The 18,547-nt window shown below is 36.9% G+C and overlaps 1 protein-coding gene across 1 annotated transcript in view; it reads left to right on the plus strand.

Moving 5' to 3' along the window:
• The window catches only part of ST6GALNAC3 (ST6 N-acetylgalactosaminide alpha-2,6-sialyltransferase 3), a 457,864-nt gene that overhangs the window by 245,511 nt on the left and 193,806 nt on the right, over positions 1 to 18,547 (plus strand). Inside the window, 1 exon segment of the mRNA XM_063105776.1 lies at positions 4,816 to 5,225. Coding sequence (XP_062961846.1) covers positions 4,816 to 5,225 — 410 coding nt within the window.

Genomic DNA, 18,547 nt, shown 5'->3' on the forward strand with positions numbered 1-18,547 from the left:
AGGGTCGGTTGAATATTTGTGATGCTCTCAGTTTATAGACACAGTCTAAGCCCAATCAAAGTGTTCTGAGGATACAAGATGTTTTTAAATATGTTTGGTGTATGAGACAAGATTAAGAGGGAAAGTTTGTTTTTAATGAAAAGAAATAAAATACAGAGACCACTCAGCTAAAAAGTAGAATTCAAAATTAAGATAGAGCTTGATAAAGTAGAACCAGATAAATCTTAACAAAGGTCTTGGAAAATCCAGGGCCTCAATCTGGAGAGAGAAGAGTAACTGCTGATGGAGGCAGAGCCAAGCAAGTGGAAACATATGGAATAAATTTTCAAGCAAGTTCCCCAAATCAAATAATATAAACGAGTTCAAGAAACTGCAGTACATTTTAACAAAGAAAGTTGAGATCAAAAGATGTAGTGATAAAGCTAATAAAAGAAACTGAGATAACTAGATAAGAGCAGCTCTCGGGTCAAACCATCCATTCATGCCTTGGTATTTCTTTCTTTTTATCATGGCTTACTGTACTTTGAAGGTGATTTCACATGTATAAATGAGTCCCTTGGGCATTAGCAAGCTCTTTGTGCTACCTGAAGTTTCTGATTATGATTAGAAATATTTCATTCATCTGGCCCTGCACACCTGTCATTCTTTAAAACTGCTTCCTACAACTAAGTGGTAAATAGAGCAGTCATCATGTTATCTGTGTTTCCTGGTCCTTCCTAAAGGAAGTTAGACATAGAGGCAAGATGTGACCAAGAAGTGTAGACATATGAAAGTCTCCTTAGACTGACCATGGTGACAATGTGGCCAAGGGAGTAGCAAAAACAAAGGGGCAATTTAAAGATCACCATCTACCATGAAAGCTATTGCATTCGGAGCCCTCCGCCCAGGTACATAGTTGTCACATAAACAAGAGACCGTTTGTTGTTCCCAGTGCTTGCCCTCAAGTTGTTAATCAGCTGCTGACCTCATAATCTGCACAGCTGTGGCATCCCAATATGTTGTCATGAAACAGATTGCGATCTCTCAATTGATCACTTTCGGAGGTTACAATTGTCAAGTGAGACCAGTATGCAGATTCTTATTAGTCAAATTAAGCCTTGTTACAGCAGAACCAGCTAATTCACTGCAATGATTGGGAAATCCAGTGTAACTTGCTGCATTTTATAGATTAGAATTCAGCCAAGGCTTTTTCTTTTTTTCTTCTTTTTGATTTTTTTAATTTGTGGAGGCTATACCCCAAACATGCTTTTATTATATGATGAAGCGACTTCTTGGAACAGTAAATGGAATGTAACCTTTCCGCTTCATATGCATTTTGGCGATAAGTTGGAGTGTGCCATATGACACACGGAATTTAAGTGAAGCATTGATTTGCATGACTCTAAGTGAGTTTGGAAGACTCAGCTAAGTGTAATGGATGTCAGGCTCTGCTGCAAATCAGCTGGCAGGAGGAATATTGTGTTCAGAATTCCTTGTCACCTAAAAGAGTATATGTTCCTAAGTGGATAGGAAGGGTCTTAGGTCAATGTCTGACCCCAACAGGTGTCCCCTTGTGTCTCCATTGGTGAAGGATCATTGGTGAAGTCTTCACAATGGCATCAACCAGTAAAACCCCATTTCCAAGTGTCCTAATATACACACCCACCTTGATTAGACCTATCCTAACCTGTGACCTAGACTGCCTGCCACTCCCCTCAGTTCAGAAACCTTACTATGGCAGAAGTGATGGACATCCTTTTGACATCAGAGTTTTAAGACACTCATAAGTAGGCCTTTGTGGGTTCTGCAAGTCAAGTTTTTTTTGAAATTCTTAATTTGGACATCTCACATAAACAGTTGCCTTTGTCAGTGTAGCATATTTTATAGGAGCACAGTAAAAATTAAATCAAAGAAACAAATCTAAATTAACGTAATAACTGTTAGCGTCCAAACTTTGGCAGGAAGTGCAAGGATGTTTATCAAAGCACCTTTTTAATAGGAGGAAAAAATTAAATAATAGCTAAATGCCTAACAGTATGCAAATAGTACATTATGGTATATCCATATAATGGAATATTAAGCAGGCATTAATACTATTTCTAGGGGCTATTTACTGACATGGGAAAGGTTAATGATATGAAATTAAATGAAAAACCAAGGTTGCCAAGTGGTATAAATGTTATTTCTCAACCTAAGAGAATATACTGTATATAGAAAGAGGAAAATATGACAAAATACAAGTATTTGTAGTGGTTGTAGAGTGATGGGAATATGGAGAGTCCTTATTATTTTATTTATTCTTTTTTAATTGTTCAAGTTTCCCACAATGAGCCTATATTACTTTAATAATCAGGGGGGCAAGTGTTTTAAAGCTGTTTGGGTAGTTTTGATATAACTTTTGATGCAAGAGTCTGTCCCCAAGGCATCTCAAGCCTAACTGGTCTGGAGATGAGCTCCTGATCCTGCTCTTCAGAAGCCTCCCCTTCCCCATACCAGTTAAAGGCAGCTCTCCTGGTCCATGTGCTTAGGCTAAAAATCTGAAGTTATTCCAGACTTCTCTTTCTCTCACCTCCCATCTTCTGTCTCACTGGCCGATCCAGTAGGCTCTACCTTCACAATATTTCCAGAATGTGATCAGCTTCTCTCCTCCCACTTCGCTCCTCAACATGGTTCATCCCACCATCCTCTCTTGCTGGGATTGCAGCAGTAGCCTGCTCTCCCTGTTTCAACCCTTGTCTCTTTTTCATCAACTTTCCACACAGCAGCCAAAGCTGTTAAACTATAACTCGGATCACTTGCTCCTCTGTACAGAGCCCTCCAGTGGCCTCTCATCTCACACAAAGTCAAAGGCCCTGTGGGATATCTCCCCTGCCATGTCTCTAGCCTCAGTAGATACCCTAGCTCTCTCCACTGGCTCTGCCAGCCACATTGCTCTGCCTCTTATTACTTTCCTATGTCAGGGTATTTGCCTTGGCTTTTGCATTGGCTCCTCAGGAATGCTTTTTTTCCCAAAATATCCACATGGCAGCCCTTTCACTTCATTTAAGTCTTTCCTCAAATATCATGTTCTCAGCAAGGCCTTTGCCTGATCACTACCAATACACACACACACACGCACACACACGTGCACACACATACTTCACCCCCTTTCCTGCTTTAATGTCCTCTATTTAGCACTTATCACCATTTAACATATTATATAGTATGCTGATTTGTTTATTGCCTTTTTCTCCTGCCCCCCTCAACTTGAATGTAAGCTCTATGAGGACAGGGATTTTTGTTAATGATTTTCACAGCTGAATTCTAACCCCTGGAGCTGTGCCTGCCACATAGTAGGTGCTCAATACTGCTGTGAGTACCCACCATTGACAGGAAAGATGATCTGTTACAATTGTGTACTGATTATCCAGGTGACTCTTCTGAGGTATCCTACCTCTCAATTTACCCACCTGTGTGACACCCACACTGAAACTGCTGATATGTTGATATGTTTCTTCTGGATTGCTTTTCTCTTTTCATCTAAATCAACAATTCTAAATGAATCAGAAAAGTCCATTTCTTCCTTAATATGAAGTTGAGTCCTCAGACTCCAAATAAATTATTTTAGTCAAATTGCATTTCTTTCTTAATTTAACCAACTGTATATTGATCTCCAAATGTATTCCAGGGATTTCCAGGAGTGGGGATGAAATGAAGAAGACAGGCAGTGTTCTTTCAGAGTTTTCTGTCTAGTGGACAGACAAAATTAAATGATGAATTAAAGTAAAATACAGCACAATAAATAAAATAAGGACAGTACCCAGTGTGAGGGGCTACTTACCAATAGGCACAATAAAAAATTCAGGATCAAATGTCAGATGCAGAATGTGGAATCTCATAGAAAGGAGATGTGAAAAATGTATATCAACAAAGCACCTTCTTTATTACTGTTTTGAAAGATAGGGTGACTTCATGTGGGAGAGAAGCAGCAAAAGTAATTTATTTGGTTGTTTTAGGAGGAAAGCAGGGAATAATGGAAAAAGCACTGGCCTAAAGTCAGAAGATCGAGATTTAAATCTACAAGTGTAATTTTATCATCTGCAATTCCTGAAAGCTGACGCCTAACCTCTATGAGTCTCTGTTACCTCCATGGTTAAATAAGGGGGGAGAAGGAGGATAATAGACTAGCTCTAGAGACTGTCTATGTACATGCCTTCCATTAATCATCTAGAATGAATCCAAACACAAAGGCCAATTCACATGGTGACTTGAGAAAATTTTTGAAAAGTTTCTTTAATATTTCTGTTGCCCTGGAACTTGTCTTAAATAGTTCTGAGTTCTGGAAATCTTTTTCAGAACTGCATCATTTGTTGAACTTTTCATATTTTTATGAACTGCTACATAATTGTTCATATATATAAATATAGTACAGAATTGCTACCTGGATATATTTTGTCTGCATTTCTTTTATAGCTACCAACCTTTTTGCAGAGCTCAAATCTTTCCACATTTCCTTATTTCATTTGAAATTACAGCTCTGAATAAAAAATCCAACAATTAAGGTGGAAAAACAAATGAGTGTTTTTCCATATAATTTTAAACCAACACATGGGGTTTGCAGAAATTAAAATTATTTTTTAAGAGTACGTATTTACTTTTTTAATGAAAGCATGCCCTAACTTGACAACCTATAGCAGAGACTGTAGGATTGGCACATACACCTCAGAGATATTTCTATATTCAGCATTTACACAATATCTGAATTTTTGTTTTCCCAGAGGAACTTGTTGGACTAAGTTGAATTTACTAATTTACATCTTTCTCCCCTCCCACCTTCTTTCTCTTTCTGTTTTTCAGCCTTTGCAACTGGACTGCAACCTTTGTGCCATAGTGTCAAACTCAGGTCAGATGGTTGGCCAGAAGGTGGGAACCGAGATAGATCGATCCTCCTGCATTTGGAGAATGAACAATGCTCCCACCAAGGGTTATGAAGAAGATGTTGGTCACATGACAATGATTCGAGTTGTGTCCCATACCAGTGTTCCTCTTTTGTTAAAAAACCCTGATTATTTTTTCAAGGAAGCAAACACTACTATTTATGTTATTTGGGGCCCTTTCCGCAATATGAGGAAAGATGGCAATGGCATTGTTTACAACATGTTGAAAAAGACAGTTGATATCTATCCAGATGCCCAAATTTACGTGACCACAGAGAAGCGCATGAGTTACTGTGACGGAGTTTTTAAGAAAGAGACTGGGAAAGACAGGTGAGTCCTCTCTGGAGCAGCCTTATTGTCTTTCGTGCTAAATCATTGCTAAGTCCTTTTGCCAGCTATGAAATGAACAGAGTTAATTTTTATACTGATCGCTACATGTTTTTAACTGTTATGACTGCTTGATGAGCCAGCAGCGGTCCTATTTATTCCACCTACACCACCTTCTGTTCTCTCCATTTTGATTGGCTTCAGGCTCCAAGAAACCCTGGATGCTTCCCCAAGATATCTTTAGATCTTTTCTTATTTAGCTCAATTTGCTATTGATTAAGTTGAATTTCAGCTAAAAGAGGAAGGCTACGTGTTTCTGTTTCAAAACATAGAAATGTTAAGGAACTTTGGGATTATGCATTGACCTAAACTCCTCTGGAAACTGGCAAGATTTTACCTGAGACGACAAACAGAACAGGCTGTTGATTCTCTAATAAGATTATATAGCTTCATGCATGCAAATAGGCCCTGTGATCTTAAACACCATAACCTGGTATCTAGCACGTTAAGCAGAATACCATATTGAAATTATGCATTACTTAAAAATCATTAACAGTTGGATTCTTAAAGAGAAATGAGGTATAAATATCACTCACTCAATTATCCAAAAACCAATTTGCATTTTTTAGTACAGTCATTTTTTTCCCACAGCGTTCTGTAAACCACCCTCCCACTTCTTTTTCTCGAGGCCTGCTTGTCTCATTCTTCCCCTTCTCCTAACTTCTATTTCCTCTCTTTGCCCCCTTTTCAGCCCCCTCATATCCCATATAACTTTATTGCTGCCATTTTTTCTTCCTCCTTAGAAAGATAACCCGTATAAGGGAGAGAAGTGGAATTACAGATCAATTGATCTTGGTTCATATCTTTAGCTCTACTAAACAACTGCTGAAGGAAGATATTGAAACCAATGGCTGTGAATTTTGCTTCTTTGTGCAATACCATGAATAAATAGAGCATCAGCCATAATTCCAATGTTAATGTTCTGACTTCCTCAAAAGTTATATCTTTCACTCTTCAATAATATCAAATCTAAACTTCTAGCTATATTGGGGTATGTGCTTGGGGAGGGGCAGTTTTTATTATCTCTGGATGTAATTTGAATGGTGATAATTACTTAAAAATCTTAGGTGAACTGTTACCCTATTGATAATGTGGGTTGTTTTGAATTTATTGTTTTCTATTTCTGAGCACCAAAAATGCACAGCTTCATATGAAATACAAGACAGAAAAACCCATAATTCTGGTCTTTTCTACTGTTGGAGTTAGCAAGAAGAATCCCAAAGGTTAGGTTTGAATCAGTGCAGCATAAGCTGTCCAAAGAGACAGGCAGTAGAGATAAAAGGAGTAGGCATGGTGCTTCAAAGAAATACGCTCACATGTAGCGCCATTCTATAGAAATATGACCACTCTCAAGGGCGTTGGAAATTTCTGGTTTCTCACTAAACCAGAGCAATGCAATTAATTAGATATATGTGGTTTTTCATTAGTTAGAGTTAGCCCTCAGGGTATCCCCAAGTCATAACCATAAGCCACAGAATCATTGGAGGGTATCAAAGAAGAGCTTAGCATGCTCTTTGTTTCTATGTGTTTATATCGTGTTGGCTTTTGCCGTGAGCTTGCAGTGAGATAATGCTGTCACAGATTTGTAGATTGCACAACAGGAACTGCGAGAGAATAGCTTTGGGAGATCGTTTTCCTACTGACTGTGATGAGGAAAGATGTTCGTACAGTGGGAAAATTACTGCTCATTTGGTAAAATTAATATGCAGGTATCATTCAATTGGTAGAGTTATCAAAACAAAAGTAAAAAAAAAAGCAAAATGATTTTAAGCTGCATTCTTGCTGTGTTTATTTTTACTGTGTCGATTCCTGTCTGGTTGCTTCATTGAGTACTATAACCAGACACCAGACAGGAGAAAAAAAAAAAGTCAGTATTTTTAAAATGGGCAGAATGGATGATTTAAGTAGAATTCTGGTGAGATAACCAAAGGCTGACTAAAATGACCTCAAAGGCTGCTATTTCCACTATGATTTAAATATGTATTAATATTTTAACTATTCTAAAGACTTTTATTGTTTAAGAATTTCCCATGGTGATATGATATTTATTGCCAAATTTCAAACAAGAATATATTTTTTAACTTTTTATTAAGAAAAATGTCAAAGTTACAAAGTAGAGAGACTAATAGTATAATGAACCTCTGTATAGCCACCACTCAGCTTGAATAATTATTAACTCATGGCCAATCTTGTTTCATCTATTTCCCTAAACTCTTTCTTGCTCCCCAAGGATTATTTTGAAAGAAATCTCAGACATCATATCACTTCACTCATAAATATTTCAGTTATACCTCTAAAAGATGAAGACTCTTAAAAATAAATTCAATGCCATTGGTCTACATAAAAATCAGCAATACTTCCTTCATATCATTACCATTATATATTTAGTCAGTTAGCAAATTTCTTCAATTGTTTCATTAATATATTTTTTAACAGTTAGTTTGAATCAGGATTTGTACAAAGTCCATACATTGCAATCAATTGATATTTTTCCTGTATTTCTGTTAATCTGTAAAGCTGCTTCCTTCTCTCTCTCTCTCTTTCTCTTCCTCTCGCTCTGTGTTGTTGAAGAAACCTAGGCATTGTCTTATAGAGTTTCCCACAATCTAGACTTGCTAATTGCAGCTGCATGGTATTCATTCTATCTTGGTATTTCTATACTGAAGCTTGATTGGATTCAGGTCCAGTTTTGGTTTTTTGTTAGCCAAGACCATTAGGCAGTACTTCTATCAGTTTGTCTAGTTTTCTCTCTTTTTATGTTGGAAGCCATTAGCAATCATTGTCTAGATCCAGTAATTTCTTAGGGTTGCAAAATGATGATATTTTGTCATATCTTTTTTCCATGATTTTTTAAAAAATTAACATTCATTTATACCTGTTTATGAGGTAAAGTATGTTGTTTCAATACATGCATATACTGCATGATGATTCACTTATGGTAGATAGCATAGTTTTGTATCCATCAGTCCACCACTTTTCCTTCCCCTTCCCTGGTAACTATTATTCCACTCTACTCCTATGAGAAACCCCTTTTATTTTTTTAGATTTCACATATGAGTGAGATCATGCAGTGTTTGTGTTTTTGTGCCCGACTTACTTCAGTTAACATGATAGTTTCCAGTTCCATCCATGTTGCTGCAACTGAGAGGATATCATTTTTCTAAAAAACAGACGAGTAGTATTCCATTGTGTATACGTACCACAGTGGCTTAATCCATTCGTCCATTGATGGGCTTTTAGGTTGATTCCACCTCTTGGCTATTGTGAATAGTGTTTCCATGAACATGGGAGTACAGGTGTCTTTTTGATATATTGGTTTCATTTCCTTTGGGTATATATCCATTAGTGGGCTAGCTGGGTTGTAACGTAGATCTACTTTTAGTTCTCTGAAGAACCTCCATACTCTTTTCCACAGTGGCTGTACCAATTTGCACTCCCTTCAGCAATGTAGGAGAGGTCCTTTTTCTCCTCATCCTTTGCAGCATTTGTTAGTTTTTGTCTTGTTGATAATAGCCATTCTAGCTGAAGTGAGATGATATCTCATTTTGGTTTTAGTTTGCATTTCCCTGATGATCAGTGCTATTGAACATTTTTTCACATGGCATTTTCCTGTTGGCCATTTGTATGTCTTCTTTTGACAAATGTCTATTCAGATATTAGCTGATATGCTTCATAAAGAGAAACTTGCCCTCATTAACCGTTTGGTTACTATGAGATAGAAGACAGCACTGGTCTCTTCTCTGTTTTTACTAATTTTTTTTTTTTTTTTTTTTTTTGTCTTTTTTGTGACTGGCACTCAGCCAGTGAGTGCACCGGCCATTCCCATATAGGATCCGAACCCATGGCGGGAGCGTTGCCGCGCTCCCAGCACCACACTCTCCCGAGTGCGCCACGGGCTCGGCCCTGTATTTACTAATTTTAATGCATTAGTTCCCTAGCATCCTCCAACAGTGACCCGTAAGTCTATTATTATTAACACCCACATATTAACATATAGACTCAAATATATTTGAAGTATTTCAATTCATTAAAATTATATCCTTATGCTCAAATTGTTCTATTTTGGCCTGTGGGAACCTCTTCAGATTGGCTTTGGGTCCTTTTGACATTCCCTTAGTTGTCTTGGATAGCTTCTTTGCTTTTTTGGTAGTATTAGATGTTTCAGGCTCTTGTACATATCCTGATGCATGCATGACTACAGATATTTCTTCAAAGAGCCTCAGATCCTTTTAGTAGTTGAAAGAGACCTTGGCCCTGTGTGTACTCAGTGTTACTGTGTTAGTCTTTGCTTCTTGGCCTTTGTAGTGGACAGAACTAGTATATAAACAACATATGCTTTGTATATTGTTTAAAGATAAAACCACTATTTAGTTCATACTGAAACTTTCAATTCAGATTCCAGGCCACCAGGTTTTTGTTTTACCTCCTCTATCTTACATCTGTTTCTTCTTTCAATCATGCTGACAATCACAGGTCTCACAGACACCAGTGTAATTATTCATCTGCTTTATCCCTCAACACACACACAACAATCTTAGAATAAGAATAACAGCACAGCAGGAAATATGATAACTGTAAACATTTTAAGATTATTTTGCATCAAAGAAAACATTTTATTGTTTATTTATTATTTTTCAATTGTTTTTTTATTGAAGCATAATTGATTATATATATTCATGGGGTACAAAGTTGACTATCAGTAGTTGCGTACAATATGTGATGGTCAAATCAAGATAGTTAGCTTATTCATCATTACAATATGTAATCATTCTTGGTGTCCACTAACCAATTTCTCATTAATTTCTCATTAACCCTCTTCCCTTTCCCCCTCTCCCTCCCCCTTTCCACTTCTAATAACCATAGTTCTGTTCTCTTTCTTAAAGTTCAACATATTATTGTGATTGTTGATTCTTTCCTTCTTTCTCTCTCTCTGTCTTTCTTTATTGTTTATTTGTTTATTTATTAAATCAGCTCCCACTTATGAGTGAAAGCAATATTTCTCTTTCTGTGTCTGGGTTTTTTCACTTAGCATAATTTTCTCCAGGTATATCTTCTTCCCCATTTTTTCATTATTTATTTTATTATTAGCATATTAATTATTACAAATCGTAATTTTTCTTCATGCCCTTTACCCAACTTTTCACTTTCCAACCCTCCTGTCTCCCTCCCCCACATCTCTATTATCATTTTGTTTCTTCTCTTCTTCTGAAAGTTCAATGAATTATTGTGTCCATTCTTTCTTTCTTTCATCTTTCATCTTTCTTTCCTTCTTTCTTAGAACCCAGATATAAGTAAGGACATATGGTATTTCTCCTTCTGTGTCTGGCTTATTTCATTTAACATAATTTTCTCCAAGCTCATCTATATTGCTGCAAATGGCAGGATTTAATATATATATATATATATATTTTTTTTTTTTTGTGGCTGAGTACCATTCCATTGAGTGTATATACCACATTTTCCTTATGCAGTCATCCATCAATGGACATTTAGGTTGGTTCCAACTCTTGGCTACTGTAAATAGAGCTGCAATAAACATGGGAGTACAGGCATCCCTTCAGCTTGATGATGTCCATTCCTTCGGGTATACACCCAGCAGTGGAGTTGCTGGATCAAATGGCAGTTCTAGCTGTAGTTGTTTGAGAAACATCCATACTGTTTTCCACAATGGCTGTGCTAATTTACAGTCCCACCAACAGTGAGTTGAAGAGTTCTCCTTTTCTCATATCCTCACCAGTTTTGTTATTCTCAATCTTTTTAATAATGGCCAGTCTAAATGGGGTGAGATGACATCTCGATGAGGTCTCGATTTGCATTTCCCTGATGATTAGTGGTACTGAGCAGTTTTTCATGTTCCTGTTGACCATTCATAGGTCTTACTTTGAAAAATGCCTATTCATCTCCTTTGCCCTTTTAATTGCATTATTTGTTTTTTAACTTTATAGTTGTTTGAGTTACTTATATATTCTGGATCTTAATCCCTTATCAAATATATAGTTTGCAATTATTTTCTCTTATTTCATAGGTTGTCTTTCTGCTCTGTTGATTGTTTTCTTTGCTGTGCAGAAGCTTTTTAGTTTGATATAATTCCATTATTTTATTTTATTTTTTCTTTTGTTGCTTGTGTTTTCAGGGTCTTATTCATAAAGTCTTTGTCCAGTCCTACTTCCTGGAATGTTTTCCCTGTGTTTTCTTTTAGTAATTTTATGCTTTCAGGTCTTATATTTAACTGCTTAATCCATTTTGACTTGATTTTGGTATATGGTGAGAGGTACAGGTCCTGTTGCATTCTTCTGAATATGGATGTCCAATTTTCCCAGAACCATTTATTGGAGAGGCAGTCTTTTTCCCAATGTATGTTCTTGTTGCCATTGGCAAGGATCAGTTGGCTGTAAGTATGTGGATTGATTTCCAGGTTTTCTATTCTGTTCCATCAATCTGGGTGTCTGTTTTTATGCCAGTACCATGCTGTTTTGGTTATAATAGCTTTGTAATATAATTTGAAGTTAGGTAGCATTATGACTCTGGCTTATTATTTTTGCTCAAGATTGTTATGGCTATTCAGGGTCTTTTGTTGTTCCATATGAATGTTAGGATTGCTTCTTCTATTTCAGTGAAGAATGTCATTGGTATTTTGAGGGGGATTATATTGAATCTGTAGATTGCTTTGGGTAGAATGGGCATTTTCATGATGCTAATTCATCTGATCTAAAAGCATGGCATGTCTTTCCAACTTTTTGTGTCCTCTTTAATTTCTTTCTGTTGTGTTTTGTAATTCTAATTGTAGAGATCTTTCACCTCCTTGGTTACATTGATTCCTAGGTTTTTTTGTTTGTTTGTTTGTTTGGGGTTTTTTGGCAACTGTTGTAAATGGGCTTGCTTTCTTGATTTTTTTTTCTGCTTGTTTTTTGTGGGAGTATAAAAATGCTACTGTTTTTTGGGTATTGACTTTTGTATCCTGCAACATTACTGAAATTGCTGATCAGCTCGAAGAGTTTTTTGGTAGAATCTTTAGCTTTTCTCTATATAAGATCTTATCATCTACAAAAAGAGACAGTTTGACTTCATCCTTTCCAGTCTGGATGACCTTTATTTCTTTCTCTTGCCTGATTGTTCTGGCTAGTACTTCTAATACTGTGTTAACTAGGGGTGTTGATAGTGGGCATCCTTGCCTTTTTCCTATTCTTAAGCAAAAGGCTTTCTTCTTTTCCCCATTCAGGTTGGTATTGGTGGTGGGTTTGTTGTAAATAGTTTTTATTGTGTTGAGATAATTTCCTTCTGTACCTAATTTGCTGAGAGTCTTTATCATGAAAGATGTTGAATTTTGTCCAATACTTTTCCTGCATCTATTGAGATAATAGTATGGGTTTTGTCCTTAATTTCGTTGATGTGGTGTATCACATTTATTTATTTGCATAGTTGAAACATCCTTGCATCCCTGAGATAAATCCCACTTGATAATGGTGTATAGTTTTTTTGATGTGTTGCTGTATGCTGATTACTACTATTTCTTTGAGGATTTTTGCATCTGTGTTTATCAAGGATATTTGCCAGTAATTTTCTTTTTTTTGTTGTATCTGTCTGGTTTGGGTATCAGGGTGATGCCGGCCTCATAGAATGAGTTTGGGAGAATGGCTTTCATTTCAATTGTTTGGAATAGTTTGAAGAGAATTGGTATTAATTCCTCTTTTAAAGGTTTAATAGAATTTAGATGTTAGCCATCCTGGACTTTTCTTTGTTTGGGGACTGCTGATTACTGCTTCAATCTCATTGCTTGTTACTGGTCTGTTCAGGTTTTCTGTGTCATCTTGGTTCAGTTGCGACAGTTTGTATGTGTCTAGAAATTTATCCATTTCCTCCAGGTTTTCATATTTGTTGACATATAGTTGTTTATAGTTATCTCTAATGATTCTTCATATTTCTGTGGTATTGGTTGTAATGTCTCCCTTTTCATTTCTGATTTTTGTTATTTGGATCTTCTCACTTCTTTTATTTATTAACCTAGCTAATAGTTTGTCTATTTTATTTATCTTCTCAACAAACCAACTTTTTGTTTCATTTATCTTTTGTGTTGTTTTTTGGGGTCTCTATTACATTTAGTTCTGCCCCGATCCTAATTATTTCTTTTTGTCTATTACTTTTAGGATTGAATTGTTGTTGTTTTTCTAGTTCTTTGAGATGTAGCTTTAGGTCATTTATTTGAAGTCTTTCTGTTCTTTTGATGTAGTAAGTGTTTATTGCAATGAACTTCCCTCTTAGTATTGCTTTTGCAGTATCCCACAGGTTTTGGTATGATGTGTCTTTATTTTCATTAGTTTCAAGAATGTTTTTGATTTCCTGTATAATTTCTTCTTGCACCCATAGGTCACTGAGGAGCCTGTTACTTAGTTTCCATGCACTTGTATAGTTTCCAGAGTTTTGCTTGTTATTGATTTCCAGTTTTAATCCACTGTGGTCTGAAAAGATACTTGGAATGATTTCAATTTTTTTTTTTATTTGCTGAGATTTTATTTGTGACCTAACATGTGGTCTGCCTTTGAGAATGTTCCGTGTGCTGACAAGAAGAATGTATATTCTGTAGTTGATGGATGGAATGGTCTGTAGATATCTGCCAGGTCCAATTGGTCTAAGGTGTAGTTTAAATTCTGTGTTTCTTTGCTAGTTTGTTGCCTGGAAGGACTGTCCAATGCTGAGAGAGGGCTGTTTAGGTCACCCACCATTATTGTATTAGGGTCTATCTTTTTTTTTAGGTCTAAGAGTGTTTGATTTATGTACCTGGGTGCTCCAGTATTGGGTGCATACATATTTATGATTGTTATGTCTTCTAACTTGATAGGTCCCTTTGTCATTATATAGTAACCTTCTTTGTCTCTTTTTATGGATTTTGGTGTAAAGTCTATCTTATCCAATATACGAATAGCTACTCCTGCTCATTTTTGGTTTCCATTTGCATGGTATATCTTTTTCCATCCCTTCCCTTTTAGTCTGTATGTGTCTTATATATGAGGTGAGCCTCTTGAAGACTGCATATAGTTGGGTCTAGCTTTTAAATCCATTTGGTCAGTCTGTGTCTTTAGAATGTAGAATGGGGAGTTTAATCCATTTACATTCAGGGTTGTTATTGACAGGTATTGCTTTACTCCTGTCATTTTATTGCTTTTTGTTTAGATGTTTTAAATATCTTTTCTTCCTTTCTTTCCCTTTTATTTTTCATCCTCAATGTTAGTTGGATTTTTGAGTTGGCATGATTTAGCTTCTTTCTCTTTCTCATTTGCATTTTTGTTTTAACAGCATGTTTTGCTCTTTCTTGTTTGTCCATGACAGTGATTATTATTTTTTGGATTCTGGATGCAGGACTCCTTTGAAAATTTCTTGCAGGGCTGGTCTTGAGGGGTGAGCTCCCACAATTTTTGTTTGACTGGGAAATATACTATTTCTCCCTTATTTCTGAAGGATAGCCTTCTGGCTCAAGAATTCTTGGCTGGAAATTTTTTTCTTTAGTGTTTTGAATATGCCATCCCATTTTCTTCTGTCCTGTAAGGTTTCAGTTGAGAAGTCTGCTGTTAGTCTGATGGGGAGCGTCTTATTGATGACTTGACCCTTTTTTCTCACTGCTTTTAGAATTCTCTCTTTGTCTTTGAACTTTGCCAGTTTGGCTGTAAGTGCCTTGGAGAGGATCTTTTCGGATTGAATCTGTTTGAGGATCTTTGGGTTTCCTGGATCTGCAGGTCTGAATCTCTTCCAATACTTGGGAAGTTTCCTGTTATTATTTCCTTAAATAGGTTTTCAATGCCTTTTCCCTTCTCCTCCCCTTCTGGAATACCCATGATTGGGATGTTTGTGTTTTTGAGGTTGTCTGCTAGTTCTCTTGGAACTTTTTCATTTTTTAATAATTCTTTTGCCCCCTCCCCCTTTTTTTTCTTTTTTCTGCCTGGGTTATTTCAAGAAGATCATCTTTGAGATCTGAAATTCTTTCTTCTGCTTGCTCTAGCCTTCTGCTTAAGCTCTCTGTTGTGTTTTTATTTCATTGAGTGAATCCTTCAGTTCCAGGAGTTCTGCTACATTCTTTTTTAAGGTATTAGTTTCTTTGTAAATTTCCTTTTTCATATCCTGTATGTTTTCTCTTGTTTTGTTGTGTTCTCTAATTGAGTCTTCTGTTATTGAGTTTTCTTAAGATTGTTGCTTGGAATTTCTTTTCAGACATTTGAAGGGTTTCTTGCTCTGCGGGTTGTGGTACTTGAGAATTACTGTATTTTTCAGCAGTGTCATATCTTCTTGGTTATTTGTAGTTCTAGTGTTTTTCTGTTGATGTTTGGTTCTGGTAGGACACTTATTTCTTCTATTACTCAGGAGTGGGCTATGAAGAGAAAGACTTCCTCCTCTATTTGTAGGCTCTGTAGTGACTCTTCTTGTATTAATGTAGTTGATTGTGTGGTGGGCTACTTATAGGGTGGCACTGGCTGTTACTGTGGTGGTGAAGTGTCCTTGTAATGTCACTAGGTGTGGTGGTGGCTGTGGTAGACTACCTGGATTGGATGGTGGGAGGGGCTTTCCAGGGCTTTAGACTGGGCCCCCAGTGGCATGTGGGACAGTGTTTACCTCGGCTCCTGCTTGGGTGGCTGTCAGGCTTTCTGGGGCTTGGGTCTGGGCCTGCCATGTTGGTGCACAGGATGGGTCTCACCTTGGCTCCTGCTTGGGCCTTTCTGGGGCTTGGGTCTGGGCCTGTGGCCATTGCAGGCAGGATTGCACTCAGCTCAGCTACTGCTTGGGTGATGGGACAAAGAAAACATTTTAATGGCAGTGTCCATCTGGGTCTATGCTCACAAAGTGTGTGTTGGCTTAATCCCAGCAAAAGTTTTTAATATTTTTCTCCTGAGTAAATAGGAGTAAGTTAAGTGGTATACATCACTACAGGCAAGAGGGAGTAGGGAAGAAAGGGAATCTATTTAATTTTACTTTTGTTTTAAAGCTACTTTGCTTAGTTTGCCTGCACTTACTGGAACTTTTTAGCATATACTCTTTTTGTCATAAGCTTTTTAAAGGAGAGATCATGTCATCAATATTATTTATAATTTATAGAATTAAAAAACTTATGTCAGTAATAGTTAAAGTGATTTCTGAAAGGAAAATAATTAGATGGAGATCCTCAAAGAAAAATTTACTTCTCTGCTTGTTTCTTCAAATGGTCTTTAAAAAAAAAAAAAAAAATATATATATATATATATATATATATATATATATATTTAACCCTTCCATTTAAGGTAGGCATCTTCACATTTTTCCAATGTTTTTGGTTGTTTGTTTTGTCTTAAGGGATTTCTCACTGAGGAAACATCAAGTAGTAGAAGAAATACATGCAAAGTTAAATTTCTTAGAATAAGTTTAGACCAATTCACAAGCATATGGAATACTTTTTCAAATCAAATGAAATTTAATTTGCTTTTTTTTTTATCAGTTACTACCTAAAATTATTTGACTTGTCAATTAGATAGGGTGATTTTGTGGGGAAGTCTGAGAGAACAGAAAGAAAAGGCAGCTTGTCCTTTCTTTCTTTATCTTCTGGGGCCCAGTTTTCTTTGTAATTCTAGTTTTTTTGAGCAGTGACTACGTTTATATTTTTACTTACTAAATATATTTCTAGAAAACAAGAATTGTGAACTCTACAGAACTTTCATTTCCTCCAGAAAACTTTGAAATTAAAGATTTTATATTAAGAACAATCTGGACCAAAATGGATTTTTTCCCCCTTTGAATGATTGGTATGCATAAATAATATTAGCCTGCTGACATTTGCACATTTGCATTAATGCATCTTAAGACTGAAACCCCCTAGAGGTGCTGTAAGGCTGACATTGGCACATGGCACCACACTCAACACTGAAGAATGTGATTATGTGCCTGGCATGTACAGATGCAAAAGGAATGTTAACTCTCTGGAGAAGCAATGTGAGATATTCTGGTTTTCTGTGGGCAGGTGGGCAATTGCAGCTCACATTCACTTAAGAAATATGCTGGCAAATGTAGGCACATTATTTAATTAAGTAATAATTGAGAAAGCTATAGTCCCCATTAAAAGAGCAAAGCTAATTCTGGGCTGATAAAGGACTCTGAGCTGTCCTAAATAGGTCTTAATTAGCTGGTACCAATGTGGCTCCGCCTTCAGGGATGGAAGAAATTAATGAAAGCTAGCAGCAAATAGAATCAATGTTTCAAGATGTTCCTGCCTCAGGTGAGGAGAATGGAAAGAAAGGCAGTCACATTTAAGGATCATTTAAGAAAAAGAATGCACAAAAGTCACTTTCAGAAAACACTGACAAAACAGGACGTTTGTAAATAACAAGATCTCTACCTGGCTAATCTTTGCCAGCATGTTCCATCCATTCCCACTCAATCTTAAGGAGAGAAAAAGAAATCAACGACGTGTCATTCCTCACTGTCTTTCATGGTGACAGTTTTCTAAGCTGGGAAGGGTTTTAAGTGCAGCCCGGGTTTTGCTATTTCAGCTTGACCATTTGTAAAGTTTCTTGTGCCATTACATGACAAACTGTAGGGATTAAATTGGCTCACAAGCCCCGGGTTTGCAGACCCTTACTAGTTTCCAGAGCGGGAAGGGATTTCAAGCCTTCTTCCCTGAGAATTTGGGACCCCTCTGTCAGTACCCTCTGCCAGCACAGGAGGGAAGATGCCTCAACAAACACAGTGCAGCAGGGTGGAGGGGGGAAAAACAAAAACAAACGAAAACAAAACAACTCTGCTAGCCCCACAAATCAGCCACGAGGCACAGGAACATGCGTAGCTTACCCAAAGTTATACTATTACTGCACCCAGACACTAAATACAAAGATGTCTAGTTATTCCTAACTCAGAATAAGTGGCTCCTAGCCTCAGCAAAACCTGGACCAAGAGAAAATGGGAAAAGTAGAGAAAATCTTGGATTTGAAAGATAGGGGGCACAGTGTTAAAAACAGTATTTTTTTTTTTTCTTTTTGAAGACAGTCTTTGCAAATATAGCATCTCAGCACTTATCAGGAGCAATGTTGACACGCCTCTGTTAGAATGAGTTAATGTTCCCACCCCAGCTGATGTATTTGGCAGGGATAGTAAGTTCACACAGCAGTCAGGGGCAGACCCATAGGACTGCTGAGACAAAAAGCATAATAAGGCATCCAGGGCTGTGTTTTCACGCTAATAAGCATTGGGAAGCCAGGGACTTCTTTTTTCCCATTATTCATGATGGCATCCAGTGACCTACATTAGGCCTCCTC

This window comes from Cynocephalus volans, chromosome 8, assembly GCF_027409185.1.
Source record: "Cynocephalus volans isolate mCynVol1 chromosome 8, mCynVol1.pri, whole genome shotgun sequence".
In the NCBI taxonomy this organism is placed as follows: domain Eukaryota; kingdom Metazoa; phylum Chordata; class Mammalia; order Dermoptera; family Cynocephalidae; genus Cynocephalus; species Cynocephalus volans.